The sequence below is a fragment of the Macaca nemestrina genome, chromosome 8, assembly GCF_043159975.1.
Source record: "Macaca nemestrina isolate mMacNem1 chromosome 8, mMacNem.hap1, whole genome shotgun sequence".
In the NCBI taxonomy this organism is placed as follows: Eukaryota; Metazoa; Chordata; class Mammalia; order Primates; family Cercopithecidae; genus Macaca; species Macaca nemestrina.
Genome location: NC_092132.1, coordinates 84528188 through 84545103, shown reverse-complemented (window position 1 = coordinate 84545103; position 16916 = coordinate 84528188). Strand labels below are relative to the sequence as shown.

At 36.6% G+C, this 16916-nt stretch overlaps 1 protein-coding gene across 10 annotated transcripts in view; it reads left to right on the top strand.

The window, feature by feature from the left end:
* LOC105482232 (chromodomain helicase DNA binding protein 7) overlaps window positions 1–16916 on the top strand; it is a 187697-nt gene that overhangs the window by 115458 nt on the left and 55323 nt on the right. For 9 of the 10 annotated variants that reach the window (XM_011742258.3, XM_011742254.3, XM_011742255.3 and 6 more), the window contains 4 exons: window positions 3–144; window positions 5138–5275; window positions 6323–6388; window positions 13030–13085. In XM_011742258.3, the coding sequence (XP_011740560.1) occupies window positions 3–144; window positions 5138–5275; window positions 6323–6388; window positions 13030–13085 (402 nt within the window). Of the gene's footprint in view, window positions 1–2; window positions 145–5137; window positions 5276–6322; window positions 6389–13029; window positions 13086–14144; window positions 14197–16916 lie in introns of those variants that run through there. The other variant, XM_011742259.3, reaches the window with a different exon arrangement.

Below are 16916 nucleotides of genomic sequence, written 5' to 3'. Positions count from 1 at the left end.
AGTAATAAGAAACCTGACTCAGAAGCAAGTGCTTTGAAGAAAAAGGTCAACAAGGGAAAAACAGAAGGTTCTGAAAATTCAGACTTAGATAAAACACCCCCACCATCTCCTCCTCCTGAAGAAGACGAGGACCCAGGTGTTCAGGTAATATAATTATTGTGATTCCCGAGCCTTGGTCATTTAACATAGGTAACTTTAGCCATGTATGAAGTACACAAGACCTCCGCTATCTTGTTATAGAGATGCTTTTGAGATGTCTTGATTGTAGTCTGGAACATTATCTCCATAGTGATGTGGGGAGGGGGAGCAGGCGTGGAACAAGAAATTACACTCCTGATGAGAGTGGCTTGATTTTGCTATCTTTGAATCTATAATTAATAAGGCAGAGATTCTTCATTTATTTCTGTAAATGTATATTTTGCTGTCTATGTTATTGTTAACATATTGTTGAACATTTTGTGAATATACAGGCTCATATAAAACTTCATTCACATTTTAAAATTTCTCTAAAGTTTGGTTGATTGTCACTTTTTTTAATTTTGCAGAATTAAAAATCAAGATATAATTTGTAGTAGCTTGTCTAAAGTTTCTGACATCTGACAGTCAAAGTTGAGATATATTCATGTAATGTAACTCATGTAATACTAAAGTTTCTAAGAACAAGCCAGTGACTTTCCAAATGGCAACTCTGCAGAATATTCTCCTGACATTAGGAGAGTTTTATAGGAATGAGTTGAAATGCTAACCCTGAAGTAAACGTGAGGAATGTAGGTTCCTGTGTGTGAAGCATATTGCCTTCACTGATTGGACTGAGAAGGACCCTTACACGTGACAGTTAAAAATTATTTCCTTGTTAGGTTCCCTGGAAGCATGCCAGTGTAGTCCACTGGGATGGCTGGGAATGTAACTTATGTGAATGACATCTAACTTGCCAAGGAGCAGTTCCTGAAGAGTTGTCCTGCAGGAGGAAGCCAGCCTCTAGAAGCTTACTGGACTTTTTCTTATCGTTTAGTACACACTCAGGACTTTCCACCTGTACCCTCACCAGTCAGAAACAAACTATTTGTAGTGTGCAGCTCTATTCCAAAGAATTTCAGATATTTTTGGGTTTGGCTTTTTGTTTGTTAGAGTAGAACTCCCTGATATCTGTAACTTCACAGAATAGCCTTAAGCTGGACCTGAAAGGGAGGGAGAGAGAGAGAGATGGAGTGAATGAATGCGTTTTGGTTTGGTTTGGTTTGGTTGTGTAACTAACATAGTGATACTTTTGGCAGTGTGGGTTATTTTGTGATTTTATTTTATACATCAATGGAAAGATACTGGGAAGGTAAGTAGATATCATTTTTTAATTGCGTAGGCTGTTTTACAACTAAAGCATTTTAATGATTTTTATTTTTTTACTGGGATCTGGTCTTACCGAATCAAATGTTTTAATGATTTTGAGGTGTTTTTTTTTTATCCTTAAGGGTATTTTCTCCTGATTTATGTTTGCTTAAAGTAGGACCTTTATGTCAATAGTATTTGGACAACGTTAAGAATTTGTTTACGTCAGTAGAGGAAATTCTGTTGTTCTTTCACAAATACTGCTATTGTTTTTTAAAAGTATGTTTGTATTAATTCAGACTCAGATGGACCTTATGAAATGCTAGCTTTAGGGTTTTTTTTTTTTTTCCTGCTGCATTTCAAATATGGAAAACTGCTAATCAATTCAAGTGAACATTGGTGTATCCTTTCTAATTGACTAGGGCCTAACTGTTACGTGTTCAATAGCTAATATAAGCAACCACACAAGATCTGACTTTGAAAGTTGTGCTTTCTTGATATGTCTGATACAGGAAGTGATGCTGACTTGTTGTTTATTATATTTCTTCCTGTAACACATGCATGAAGGGCTTAGCATTAAAATTCTTGAGTTTTGTGATTGATTTACTAAGGTCCATGTCATGTAATTTTAACTAACTCAAAATTGTGTCACAAGTTACTTCAACAGTGAGGTCATGGAAACATTTAAATGTTCTATTTGTTATACCTGTTTTAAGTATCTTTTCTAAAGCAATCTGAGTTTAAAAAGTCGATCTATTATTTTAGTGTCAATTCAAAAGTTTTGAATTATGGTTTAAAGACAGTTCTTATATTTCATTTTGATTCGCAAAAATCTTTCAGATAATAATAGTTTACCAGATCACAATAGAAACATTGTGTATTAGATAATTTAATTTTACATTGGGGAATTGTGAAAGGAACCTTGATACTCAAAATAAATGTAAGATCAATTATTATTTTAAAACTAGAGAAGCCATGTAACATTAAAAAATTTGTATAAAATTGAGTTATAATTGTATTTTGGGGTGTTTTTACATATGAAGTGACCTTGTATCCACTGCTAACTAACTCCATCACTATTGCCCAGATTTATATCACAAAGTTGATATGAGGAGGAACTTATATTTTAAAAGTTATACTTACCAACTCATAAATTTCTATTTAAAAAGAAGAAAGCACTCTGTCTTATTGCACTGGATGGAACCCTTCTTTAACGTCAGGGTAGGATTTAGCATAAAGTGGATTTGTCTTAGACCCTATCCAGTTACTTATATGGCACAACACTGTGACAGTGGGACCTTAAGCAGGGAAACCTGATGAAACATCTGCAGGCAGATCACTAGGAGCCCATTCCTTCTTACTGGAATGGTGTAAAGATGGAAATATAAATGAATCCATTTAAATTGAGTTAAATTGACATATCAAATGAAATACAGCATATGCTAAATTTTGCAGTATTAAAATTGTTCTTGATAATGGCCTTTTATATCTTGAAGAAATTGGTGGTCCAGAAGTGAGGAATGGTAAAGTGGGCATGAGAGCAGGAGTAAGTAGGTCAGCTTTGGAAAGAAAAGGGAAGCTGTACAAGGTAACTGGGCCATTTTTCTTTGGAAAGCTGGAGCTGATTAATGATAACTTTAGTCCTACTAATTACATCTCACATTATTTACCATGTACTGTTCTAAAAGCTTCGAATGAATTCCCTTACGTGATCTTCACAGTATTCATATGAGGTAGTTACTGTCATTAACCCCATTCTACAGACCAGGAGTCGTCCACAAAATTACTTGTCCAAGGTCACATGATAAGAGTCACATGGTAAGAGTCGAGGCCAGTTCAAACAAGAGCTTTTCGTTCTAGGACTTACAAGATCAAATTGCCACCTGAGATATGGGGAAGGATTGCAGATGGCAAAAGACTCTGCTGAAATCTCTATTGCCTCCACCTGGGGTTGATTTGGGCAGTGCCAAAGCTTTGTCCTGTAGAGGAGGGTCCCAGGAGGAACCTCTGGCCCATGTCACTACTCCCTCCGTGTAAGCCACAGGGAAGTCTCTTAATAAAGTTTTTCTAGAGTGGTCTCACGTCAGAAAAGTACTTTGCACCTCTGTGGCCACAGCTGTGTGTGGCTTGTAGCTAACAGTCTCTAACAGTCTATTTGATGGTCATATTATACCGAGTTCATATTGTGAACTGTCTCAAATCCCTTTTTAAGAGCAGGGAGAACACAAACTTAATAAGATTTAAATCAATCAGTACCACTCTTTGGGGAAAAGTACTGGGATTGTGTTCATCCTAACTTGAGAGTTGGTAGTGCCTGTCTTGCTTTAGGTGCGCACAATGTATGTTTTGCCTCTCTCTTCCTTACTGTCTCAACTTTAGCATTCATCAGACTCTTTAAAAAGTTTTATTTCATAATTCTTAGAAAAAATTTTGTATAAAAATTTTTCTCAATATTTCTATTTCTTCTGTGTGCTTTGCAAACTCATTCCATAGGTTGTAATATTCTTGAATTCATTAGCAGCTTAAAATTTTACATGTGTCATTTTCAAATTTAGATTTCACATACATATATCAATAAAAAGGTTATTTCTCCTTATTTTTAATTAGCTTGCAAAATGAATTATTTGACAAAACAGTTAAATAGTATAGAATTATTATGAACAAAGAGTTCAGAACCTCTTGTTCTGCTCCATTTGCTTCTTTCCCCATCTTTATAACTATTAATAGTCTGTTGTGTGTTTTTTCAGATTCCTTTGTTTAAAGCCATATACATATACATTCATTTTTTAGCAAATACTCATTGAGGCATAGAGAAGTAAACAAGATATGCAGTCTTTTTGTCTTAAGAAGTTAATATATCAATGAGCTGCACACATCTAAATAGATAACATTTTTTATTTATCTTAAATAGAATCTTAAGCTACTTCTTGTTATGTGGCTTGTTTTTCTTTTTATTTTACAGTTTATCTTGCAGATATTCCCAAACTTCCTGGAAGTGAAGGTAGTGAGTCAAAGAGTCTGCGTGTGTAAGTTTTGATGGATAGGACCACATTGTCCTGCAAGGACTGTATGGGTTGCATTTTGACCACAGGATTGTGAGAATACCCAGTTTGCCAGTAATCCTGCTAATACTGGCTGTTACCAATCTTTTTAATTTTAACCACTATGCTAAAAACATATTTTTAAAAGTAAAATTACTTTTCATAGTCATTCATTATGAATTTTGCCATTTAACCCTTCATCTCTTCAGAAATTTTCAGAGTATTTCTTTTAGGATCAAGATTAAAATACAAAAACCTTTCATTGAAAATGGCCTGAAATATCTTGGGTACCTTGGATAGCATTATAACAATATTTGTATAGAACTTTATAATTTACAGATTATCTTCTAATGCACTGATTTTTTTGGACTTTTTATATGGGAAAAATGTTAAAATGTACAAAGGTAGAAGGAATAGTATAATGAACCCCTGTAGATTCATTAGCCAGCTCCAGTATTGCTGCCACTTTTGATGGACATACTGACTGAGTGAGGAACCAGATTTGTTGTTATTTCCATTTTCCCAGTTGAAGGGCACGTAGCTGGGAGTGGCAGGGCTACAGCTGTTCCAGGCGTCTGACTCCAGATTTCCACCCATTTCTATTTTATTTGTTACCACTGTGATCTTTTCACATCATTTATAGGATTAACATTATCACCTTTTCCTTAAGATTAATTTTTAAAAAATTCATCCTTCCACTCGGTGCCATTATAAAGAGCATTTTTCTTTTTAATCATTAAGTTCAAGGCCACTGTGTTGGGTTTTTGTTTTAGAAGAGACGGTCCAGCAGACAGGTGAAGAGAAAGCGCTACACTGAAGACCTGGAGTTCAAGATTTCCGATGAGGAGGCAGATGATGCAGATGCTGCTGGGAGGGATTCCCCCTCCAACACCTCGCAGTCAGAACAGCAGGTTAGTGCCAGATTTGTGGGATTTATGGATGCATTTTAAAGATGGACTGGAAATTTCATTGCTGCAATCTGAGAAGTGCAGTGGAAGCATTGTACTTTCAGCAAGGGAACATCCACCTAATGTTGGATAATGTGCTATGGGAAATACGTTGTTTAGCAGTATCTTTTAAAAAGCCCTGTTCACTGCAATTTATTTTTATATAAGCCTGTGATATGTAATTTGACACAATTTTGGAGAATTAATGGTCTATGCTGAGGAAGAGCCAGAGTTAAAATATAAGGAGGCTGAATATACCTCTGAGAATTCAGTGCTGTGGCTTCTGGGACTTTAATAAACCACTCAAGCTTGTCTCCTGCTGTTAGGCACTGTGAGAACCCCTTTATGAAATTACTGCCTTGTAGTACCCAGCAGGGTGTACTTTATTCTCTGTGCAATGTAAATGATGGATAAAACAGTTTGTATAAAATATGGGTAGTGTAGGATTGATCATTATAAAGATCTTTTTTAAAAAAATAATGCTTTTTTCTTACCATTACTGTACTTTAGTTAACAAACTGGTAACCCGTTGAAAAGTGTATTAAATGCACCTTTGCGTTTTATTTGGTAATTTTTTCTATGTTAAGTTGTTACATAATGTTTTATGTGACCTCCATAGATAAAAGATGCCTACTATAGCAGAATGATGAGTATCTTTACCCCATGGGTATAGATGAAGAGAAGTTGTATTTTTGACTGCTAACATGTAGAAATTATTTTGTCTTGGTGGCTAGAATTTCTGATTGCTCTCTAGCTTTAGGGACCTAGGCTGGTCCACATAATTAAACCATATAATCATGAAGTAATAAGCACAAATCTTCCTTTTGCCTTTCAGTAGAGTGAGATTTTTGTTCCTTTCAGTCGTGTGTCTCACTGATAACTTTGTGCCCAGTGACTTAAAAGGTGTGGAGGTGGTAGCAAAAGGGAAAGATTTCTTGCTCTTACAGCTTGAGATGAGATGTTTTCTATTTGAATTGATTCACAGGACTCTTTTTTTTTTTTTTTTTTAAGGAATCTGTTGATGCAGAAGGCCCCGTGGTAGAAAAAATTATGAGCAGTCGTTCAGTAAAAAAGCAGGTGAGTGCCATTTGGAACGATTAAAATCTGTGAGGTGTGTGCAACTCTTACAGGATTGTTGGCTTTGTAATTTTCTTTTAAAATTCTAATATTGTAAAATAAAACTTCTAGTAATAATTCTAATCCTGTCTAATTTGTTAACCCAATATGAATCTTTGGGATATTTGACCCCAAATGAAATTAAAATATATCAAGCAGTCAGTGCTTTATTACACCATTTAGAGTGAACTAGAAACTCAAAAGTCTCCAAATAAATGTATGGGACTTTCAAAGTTGTAGACTGCCTTTTTCATAAATATTATTCATAAAAATCAAAACATGAATTTACTTCTAATCTCTCTTAGGAAGGTTTTCCCCCCTCTTTCATGTTAGGATGGAAATTCTGTCATTTTAGCAAGTAGGTGTTTTCTCATGTGTATTGTAACATTTTCTCATATACAATTATTCATTTCTTTCTTGCCAGTGCAAAAGTGAAATACAGGTCTATTTTCAGTGTAATTTTAAAAAATAGTTTTGACTTAGTACTTCAGAGTTATTCAAAGTTTCTGTTGATCTGCAAAGGTGAGCTCTAAGTATCTGTCACTAGTCTGATTGCTTTGTCATTGAGGTACTCATATGCTCTTTAACAAAAAATGCCAGTGACACCGTGTTTTCTTTTACTGATGAAAATTCCCTGTTTTAGCCACCTCCCTTCTTACAGCCCACTTTGAGAAAATGCTTTGCTTAGTTTGAATAATTACATAAACCTGCAGGTGCATTAGGTATTACAACATGCAATTTTTCGTGTCTCTAGGAAGTAGTCTGCTTTAGACATAGGTGTCTGTGTTGCAGCTTCAGTCGTTATCGATTCCACACAGTTCTTTCTTTGTGTTTGCTTTCAAGGAGGGTGGAACTACAACTTCATGTTTCAGCATGTAAAACAAACTTCAAAAAATTAACAAATAAAATGTAAAGACATGGTCTAGCTACGAACTCCTGGGCTCAAACAATTCTCCTGCCTTGCTCCCCCAAAGTGCTGGAATTACAGGTGTGAGCCATAATGCCCAAAGTTGTTTATTTTTAGTAAAATGTATACAAAGTATCTCCCAGTAAGAGAGTTGAGGAATGGAGGATTTACAGGACTCAGTGAGAGTCCTATAATAAAGTGAGATCCCAGGCTTATCAAATAGGAAACCATTACCATTCAAATACTGCTATTGAGTGATCCTTGAATATGTTATTGCACCAGCAGGTAAACTTCTCTTTACTTTCATGTTAATACTGTGTGCTTTGCTATCGTGTGAGTCAAGGTATGAATTTTTATCGAAATATGTATCTCTAGTTTGTAAGAAGAGCAATATGTCAGGGTGTTTTCCAGTTGAGTATAGGGGATACGGTGTATGGAGTGACTGGCTATCTTGGTGACTTTTTGAATGTGAGGGTTTCCTGATGAATGAAATGATAAAATCTCAGCCAAATTTTCCACCTGCTCAAGTAGAAACAAGCACTATTTAATTCATTAGAAGGTTGCATTTTTGTCCTACTAATGACTCTAGAACTACTAATTTATGAATTGTAGATATATGGTAAAATTTAAATACTTGACATGCTTTGAAGAACAATCCCCTTCACTGAATTGAAGTGACTTGTTTGAGTAAATAGCATGTCGTTTAGATGGGATATATTCATTTTCATTCAATTGATAGTGCTTCAGCAGGCATACTCAGCAGGTTTAGGGGTTGCAAATTATAATTAGCTCTATTATTCAGAGCTACTTAGACTATACATTATGTAGAACACTGCTTTTTCTTTCTGTTTTGCCCACTTTAGGGTTTTTGTTTTCTTTTCCTCTTTAGCTACCCTTTAAAGATAGGTACCCATGGTTTAGGAGTAGGTACTGTTAACCATTTACTGATGATTGGGTTTATCTTATCATAGGAGATTAAAAATCACTGTACAGGAGGGTGGACATTTGTTGAGTTGGTGAATTTGAAGCTGGAGAAAATTAATGGAAAAAATTATTCTGGAAGGGAGATATGCTTTGAGGTATGATTTAAAATAAAGAAGAGATGTGGAGCTCATGGAATTATTTGTCAGTTACTGGTATTTCTTAAAGGGCAATAAAAAAGCGTTAGAAGGTACTAAACATTAACAGGTGCTAACTTTTTAAACTGCTAATATTCTCAAAGTAGGTAGTTTAGTTATCACCTTTAATAACATTGGAAGAAAGTGTTGCGAATAGAAACAAAAGGAAATTTGAGATTTTTTGTGGATTCGATCTGTGCCTGCTGGTCTGTTTCTTATTACCATGAATAATTTAATAATTGGCTGTGAGAAGGTGTCTTTATCTCTGCCAGGCAGCACTGTAGAAACTGGCTATGAGCTCTGCATGGTGTTGACACAGAGTAGAGACTCCATGTTTTTCAAAGTCAGGTGACCTCATCACTATGGCCTGAGAAGCATCATGATCCATTATGATGGAGTTGTGCAAACATAAAACTCACTTGGCAGAGGCACCCTAATTCAGCACCTCATATTAAATAGGGGTAGCTCAAGCATTTATGTTGTTCTAAACCCAGGTTAATGTCTATGACACCTAGTTGCATGAGGTAGTTGGTGCCTATTTGAATTTTGAGGTAGATATATGAGTAGATATTTGGATTGTATAAAGGCTTATTATTTTGTTTTCCTTGTTTAGTCAGCCTGTAGCTATTTCTGCTTTGAGCCATTCATCTTTGGAGAATAATTCAAAGATTCTTTTTTTTTTATATCAGAAGGCCAAAAGTAGTTTTAAAAGTGAATTGTGACTGTATTCCCTAAAATTCTTTATTTTTCTTTAACTACAGGCCGTATTTTCAGAGTGTGTGTTTTAATTCTTTAGTTGAGCCTCCTAGAGTGTAAAGAAGGCAAAACTCTTAATCTCATCCATTATTATGTCCTTGTTGTTTCCCTAAGTGAACTGTGATTTGGTGTCTCTAGTAAAGTAATACGGTAGGTTGGGCCAGAAGTAAAAGGGATTCATACCCATGCCTTATTGATAATTTTATTGAGGTGCTTTTTCATTCTTTTGTGTATTATTTAACAAAATTTTCTTTTTTTTTTTCTCTGTAGTTTAGTTTCTTGACTATGACTACTTAATTTAGTAGTAGGACGCATAGAAAAGGCCTAAGTTAGGCCTACACTCTGGGTGGCTGTTTAGAATCCAAGTGGCTGGAGAACTCATTTATTGCCTTCTCAACATTTCTGGTTTGTTTGAACAGTGGGACAAGTATGGCTTAGTATGTTTGAAACTTTAAATTTCATATGGATAATAAGGATTTCCATAGACTAATTTTGGAACTAATGAAAAGGTGTATACATTTCTCAGAAAAATTCTGTTTAATTCATAATATTACTGGATTCTCAAATTTAATGGTAGCTGCTCAAGAAATAAATCTGAGTGTTGTGTGTATATGTGTGTGTATGTATGGGAATAGTGCTGTGACTTAGTTATTCGTTGCCTATGCCCATTGTAGAATGGCTTCTGAAAATGGGGCTTAGAGGTGAGAGGTTTTGGGGTGGGGGCTGTTGTAAGCTGTCATCAGAGGCTGGTCAAACTGCCTCCCATTTAGTAAATAATTGAAATGATGTTTCTGAGGGCTTATGAATTCACACACTTTTGTTAAATTGTTTTACTGTTCAGTAAAAGAAAAGAGGTCAGCATGATCATATTTATGTGAAAGAAACAGTGAAAAACAGCTCTATTTATAGTTTTAGGGGCAAGAAGGTGGTGATCCAATATGTGTGGTCCGTTAAACAGAACAAAGTATTATATTCTGAAACATCCTAAAGATAACAAGCCCTGGGACATTCTGTACCAGCTCCAGGTGCTGCTAAATGAAGTCTCAGAACCTAGTTGGTTCCTCCTAGGCAGCCCTAGACTCTCTTGTCAGGCATCTTCACAGCAGGTTCCCAGAGGAATAGCTATCATGACAAGAAAGTGGGTAGTAATGAGAGTTGGGGACAGATGGCTGTAAGAGTCAGAGCTTTCTGGGAACAGACTTGAGACAGAATAAAAACTGTCTTTACTGTTCGAGATTTGATCCTGTATGTTTTGGTGCCCACTTAGAATTATGGGATGATGAGACCATTTAGAATGAGAAGGAAAGGGACAGTATGAGAGAAAAGATCAGATAGAAGAATCAGGAGAAATAATAAGAGCATAGACATGATAAATCTTGTTTATGATTTATAACATATATCAGTTATATAAATGATACATGGTTTTGAAAATGCCTTCAAAATTGAAAAAATATAATTATTATCAGAAGGGCAAAAGCTCAGACCTTTGAGTTCCATTCTTGATTTGAATTTCATGGTAATGCTGTGTGAAGAATCAAAGGATCTAGTTTCATCCTTGCTTCTTGCTTCTCTTTTTCCCTGATCATCTACTATCTTTTTGTCTTTCTGCTGGAATGTCTGGTTCTCTATAAAGATTATATATCTTGAAATGGGAGGCCGGGTGCCGTGGCTCAAGCCTGTAATCCCAGCACTTTGGGAGGCCGAGGCGGGCGGATCAGGAGGTCAGATCAAGACCATCCTGGCAAACACGGTGAAACCTCGTCTCTATTAAAAATACAAAAAAAATTAGCAGGGCATGGTGGTGGGGCCTGTAGTCCCAGCTACTCGGGAGGCTGAGGCAGGAGAATGGTGTGAACCTGGGAGGCGGAGCATGCAGTAAGCCAAGATTGCGCCACTGCACTCCACCCTGGGTAACAGAGAAGAGCAAGACTCCATCTCAAGGAAAAAAAAAAAAGAAAGAAAGAAAGAAAAAGAAAAAGAAATGGAAGTAGAATGGGGAAATATTAAGACTAGAGAAAAAAGTAGGGTGGGTCTTGGATGGATTGCCACTTGAACTTGATAGTATTTATTTACAAATTAATTCCATGTTCCATTTATGTTGCTGGTTCTTGAAGCCATCCAACAAACATTTATTTTTATTTTGGATAACTAAAAGTCTATGACATAGAAGGCGTTCTGAATACATTAGTTTAAAATAATACTTTATAGTTATCACCTTTCATAGATCCATTAGGGCACAACCAGATATTAATAGATATTGACGACTCCTGCATGTCCAGACTCCTTCTTGATGATTTCTAGACAGGCCAAAACTACTTAAAATATAGGTTTAGCTGGGTGCAGTGGCTCATGCCTGTAATCACATCACTTTGGGAGGCTGAGACGGAGGGATTGCTTGAGCCTAAGAGTTTGAGACCAGCCTGGGCAACATGGTGTAAAACCCAGCCTACAGAAAATACAAAATTAGCTGAGCATGGTGGTGTGTACCTGTAGTCTCAGCTACTTGGGGAGGTGGCAGGGAGGCGCAGGGGTTGCTGAGGCAGGAGGGTTTCTTGAGCCTGGGAGGTTGAGGTTGCAGTGAGCCATGTTTGCACCACTTCACTCAAGCCTGGGTAACAAAGCAAATCCTATCTCAGAAAAGAAAGAAAAAAAATTAGGTTTAACTGTTATAAGTGAGAGTTTCAAAGAAAAGTTTAAGTTCACAATCTTTGAAAATAGTTTGAAGGTTAGAGATTGAGGGGACTAGTACCTTTGAACAGATCTGTGCCCGTCTGTTATCCAGTAGAAGCCTTTGCTCTTTCGTTTGTTCTTTGCCATGTTCCTACTTGCCTTGATTTTCTTCGAAGCATTTTGGAGGTGGCTGAACAGCCATACATGACCCTCAAGGCAGGCTTGGGGTCTCTTGTAAGAGTATAAAAGCAATCCCCAAACATCTGTAGGTGGTGTTTATATTTTAGATCCCTGATTTATCTGATCAAATGTTCCAGAAGGAAATTACATATTATGACTTGCTTAAGAGCCTAAAACCAAAAGGGGAATAAAAAGAGATGCCTAAAATATCATCTGAACATTAACTTCTGCATACACTACAGCAGGTAGGATCAAGGGAGATATTATAGATAATCTTACTACTGAAAACTCTTGATTTGGCTGACATGTATCACAATTTTAACCTTACCTAAATGTAGTATTTGGAGTGTTAATTTTATTTGGCTGCTATGTGTGTGAGACATCTTGTCTGAGAGATTTTAATTGTACCATTGAGTGAAACTATGAATAGTGATGCACTGAAATTATAGCATAAGAACAAGGTTTAGTTTTATATGGTTTCTTGTTTAGAGTTATTAAGTATATGGAGAAATAAATGTCTTTTAAATATTTTAAAACATTACAAAACCCACAATGTAAAGTTGCCATGAGGCAGCCAAAAATAATACATATGGCATTCAGGAGAGCAGTTGCTAATTGGCTGCTGCCTGAGAAAATGGTACACTTGGCGTCTACTTAACACTGTGGGTTTGGCAGAAAGCCAAATTTGGGGTCAGGTTGTTGTGAATGAAGCTGCATGTGGTTAGGGAGGAGTTAAAGTGATTCATGTCTTAGAAGCTCTTGCACGTCGGGCAGAGGTGCGTGCATGGGCCTGAGCGTGGCAGTCTCCGTGGCCCTGGCCGCCTCCCAGCTCACAGCGTGCTCATCTTACGTGAAGGGCCTGTGCTGCTCTTCTCAGTCCTGTTTTGTGCTCATATGGGAGTAAATCATTACTTTTAAAATATTGTAGTAGATGGTTTTAAGTATGTGCCTGAAATTTTCTTTTGTTGCAGAAGGAATCTGGAGAGGAGGTAGAAATTGAGGAATTCTATGTGAAATACAAAAACTTGTAAGTAAATTGTGATTTTGTTTTTATTGGGGGGCTATATTTTCCAAGTAGTAAGCAACCATTTTTTTTTTTTTTAAGTTGGTGAATTAAGAAACTTTGGTATGATTTCTTTAGTCATCATGGCCTGGGATGCCATTTTTTAACTAACTTTTGTATGTTTGATATTTTGTGAATTTTTCTGGAAAAGGTGTAATTGGTGTAAAAGTTGACTAACTTCCGTATATAATCAATAAGTATTTTTTTAGAGAGGATAAAAACTTCTACAATAATAGAAAAATGAATAAAGCAGTATTTCCCTGTCCTCTGATCATGAATTCTACCCTGTGGGGCTACACTTCGTCCCTTCACCTGTGCATAGGGTGCAAGGCCCTAGACACAAGAACTCTCCTGTGGAATGAAAGTTCTAGAGAACCATGGCATCACTCAGGTTCTAAAATGCAGTGAGCTATAGGTTTATCTATTTTTGTTTGTTTTTGATATTTATTTAGTAGATTTGAATTCATAACTAAAAATCTGAATTGAAAAACACAGTGAGTTGTTGTCCTTGTAGATTCTGTTGTAAGCAGTACACCTGGCCCAGACAGACATTGCGATGAGCTAGGGTGTTTTCAGAGTCAGTAATCATTCTGCTGAAGAAGACTGAGGCCATTTTGTAACCTAAATAACAATCACAGAACAAGGACAAAATGTTCATTGATAATGTAAACATTAAATTTATTTTTTTACCCCTTTTAAGACAAAGGACTAAACCACCATATTAATACATTCTTAGGGCTTTAAAGAGAGGCTTTTGTGAGTTGCTGTGAAAACAGCCTCAGAAAATTTACCCCACCCTAGAAAATGAAAGCATCAGGTGCCATGGGTTTTCTATCATTCTCTCTTGTTGTAGTTGGCACTGTTAATAGATTGATGCGCTTCTGAAGAATTTGTGAGTAAAACCTTTTATCAAGTAAAAAGATAAATCTCTATCAGTTTTATCATGAGAGTTCAATGAAATACAGTCTGACAATTTTAAAAATGCTCGGAAAATGTTAACTGTCGTCATTCTTTTGTCCTCAGAGCATGTCAGTTTACACATGTGGAAATTATGCCTACAACACGATTTCCTATGGTAAGGAGGAGGTAAACTAAGTAAACCAAAGGGAGAGAGTTCCCTTGTAGATTTACCAAATTGAAACAAGAGCATAGGAGTTCAAATATCAATCACCAAAATAATGGTACTACCAGAGAGACCTCCAGATCAGTGTGTGACAGTGAGGCCTGAGCTGCCTCCTTCCAGTCAGCCTGTTAGTGACCCCAGAGATGGGCTCAGAGTTCCTGACCAGGTGGCACTGCCAGACCAGGAGACTCTAGCCCTTCTCAAAAGTCATTTGAGATGAGGTAAAGGGAGTTTTGGAAAAAAAAAAAAATAGCTTTTCTGACTGTTGTTATTGAGAGCTAAGAGAAGATTTCCATAAAACTACGAGTTTTTGTTAGCCTTATATTTGTACACAATTTCACATTTATAGAAAAATTGTAAAAATAGTACAAAGAATTTCTGTTTTTCTTTTTGTAGTTAATGTGTGTCTTCTGGAAAGGTACTTTAAGACTTAAATATGGTAATGGTTGTGAAGGGATGATTTACTAATTCCATCATTTCTTCTACATTGATTGGTTGGGTTTTACTGTAGGGAAGAGCTTTACCCTCTTGTCCATTTGTTAATTTATAGCTGAGCGGACTTGTGGCTTCTCATTTTATTCAAGGGATTATAACCCTTTACTGTTGTAGTAGTTACTTTGCCCACATTATACCAGGTTTGGCCAGTGGGAGCCCCTTCAGACTGGCTCTTCTGTCCTTTTGCCTTGTCTTCATTTTTCTTTGAACACTTTCTTGCTTTCTGGCACCAGAGGATGTTCCAGGCTCGTCTTGTAACTTCCCTGTTTTAGTTATGGAATCAGTTACTTCTCCAAGAAGGCTTGGTTGTTTTCAGTGAACGGGGGGCACTGAGAAACCAAGATTTGGGCTTTAGGTGTTCCTTGTTGCTGAGGAATTATTGCTTCTAGTGCCTCTCAGTGGATGGGACTGGGAGAGTGTACACGTGTGTGTGTGTATGTATGTCTGTGTGTGTGTATGTATACATACATATATCGAGTTACACACACACTTATCTGTTTATCATATACACACACATATTTACCTACCTCTCCAACACAACAGCAAAAACAATGCCTATATATTGATGCTTACAGTACTATTTCAGCAGCTCAGAGTTTGTTCTCTCCTTTCCCCTTTAATATTAGTAATTCCCTTCTTCAACCAGAGTAAACCTGGCTCTTTTATTTTTTATATTTGCTTTTTTGTCAGTCCTAACATATATAGGAAGTGATTTCAGAATTACTAGTCCATATTTCTGTGAAAAAGAAGCCTATATTTGCTTAGTTTTTTGTCTTTAGTTTGAGGGCATAGGGACTAAAACTTTATCCAAAATTTCCTTAGGTTGGTTATTCTCCTTTCCTACCCCACCACTGTGGTTTGTTACTTATTTCAGGCGTGCCCAGTCCCCAGGCCGTGGATCAGTACTGGTCAGTGTCCTGTTAGGAACCTGGCCGTACAGCAGGAGGTGAGCGGCAGGCGACTAACCATTATCACCTGAGCTATGCCTCTTGTCAGATGAGCACGGCATTAGATTCTCATAGGAACGTGAACCCTATTGTGAACTGTGCATGCGAGGGATCTAGGTTTTCCATGAAACTGGTCCCTAGTGCCAAAAAGGTTGGGGCCTCATGATTTATTTGATACACAGTGTGTTTCCTTAGTTTTGGTTTGTATTTGTATTCCATTTTAGCCCCTGCTTGTTGATTTTTATTGTTTTTCAAGTTTGTGAAATATTAATATGTTACAAAAGTTAGAACTATACAAAAAAGAAGTGTAGTCCTCCCTTCCTTTCCACCCCATTCCTGCTTGCTTCCTTACTAATCCCAGGTTTATCCTTTCTGTAAAATTTGGCCTGAGCATGCAGGTATGATTTCTTCTTCTTTCTTACAAAAAAAGAAATTGGTGTACTGTTAGTATATTTTTGTGCTTTGCTTTTTTTCACATCACATTCTGGAAATCACTCTACCTCAGTTCATAGGGGTCCTCCTCATTCTTTGTTTCAGCTGTATAGTATTCCATTGCATGACTGTGCCATAACCATTCAACCAACCTCCTGTGTATGTGGGTGTGTAAGTGGCTTCTGATGTTTTCCAATTACAGATAATGCTACAATATATATTCTCATACATATCTCTCTATTTTCAAGTTGTTGGAGGCATGGCTTCCAGGTGAATTCCCAGAAGGGGGTTTGCTAGATACAAAAGGCAAACATGTATGTATTTTTGAGAGATACTGCCAAATTCCCTTCCTTCAGATTGTATGAATTTGTGTTCCTGTCAGAAATGTATGCGAATACCTATTTCCCCACAATCTTTCTAATATAGTGTGCTGTTTTACTTTTTAATTTTTGTAAGAAATTGTATTTCAGTTGAGGTTTTAATTAGCATTTTCTCTTACTGTGAATAAGCACACCTTTTCATAAGTTTAATGGTCACTTTTTACATCTTGCTTTGTCAGTTGTCTGTGTCTTTTGCTCATTTTCTGTCGTGCTCTTAACTTTTAAGAGCTCTTTATATATAAGGGATATTAGTTCTTTATCTGGGTTGCAGCTATCTTTTCTCGGTTTCAATTGTCTTTTGACTTTATGGTGCTTATTGCATTGTCCATTAAAATTTTTTGTACAGTCAGATTTATTAGTTTTTTCTTTTATTGTTTCTAGCTTTTGTGTCATAGCTAGAAAGCCTTTCCCTATATCC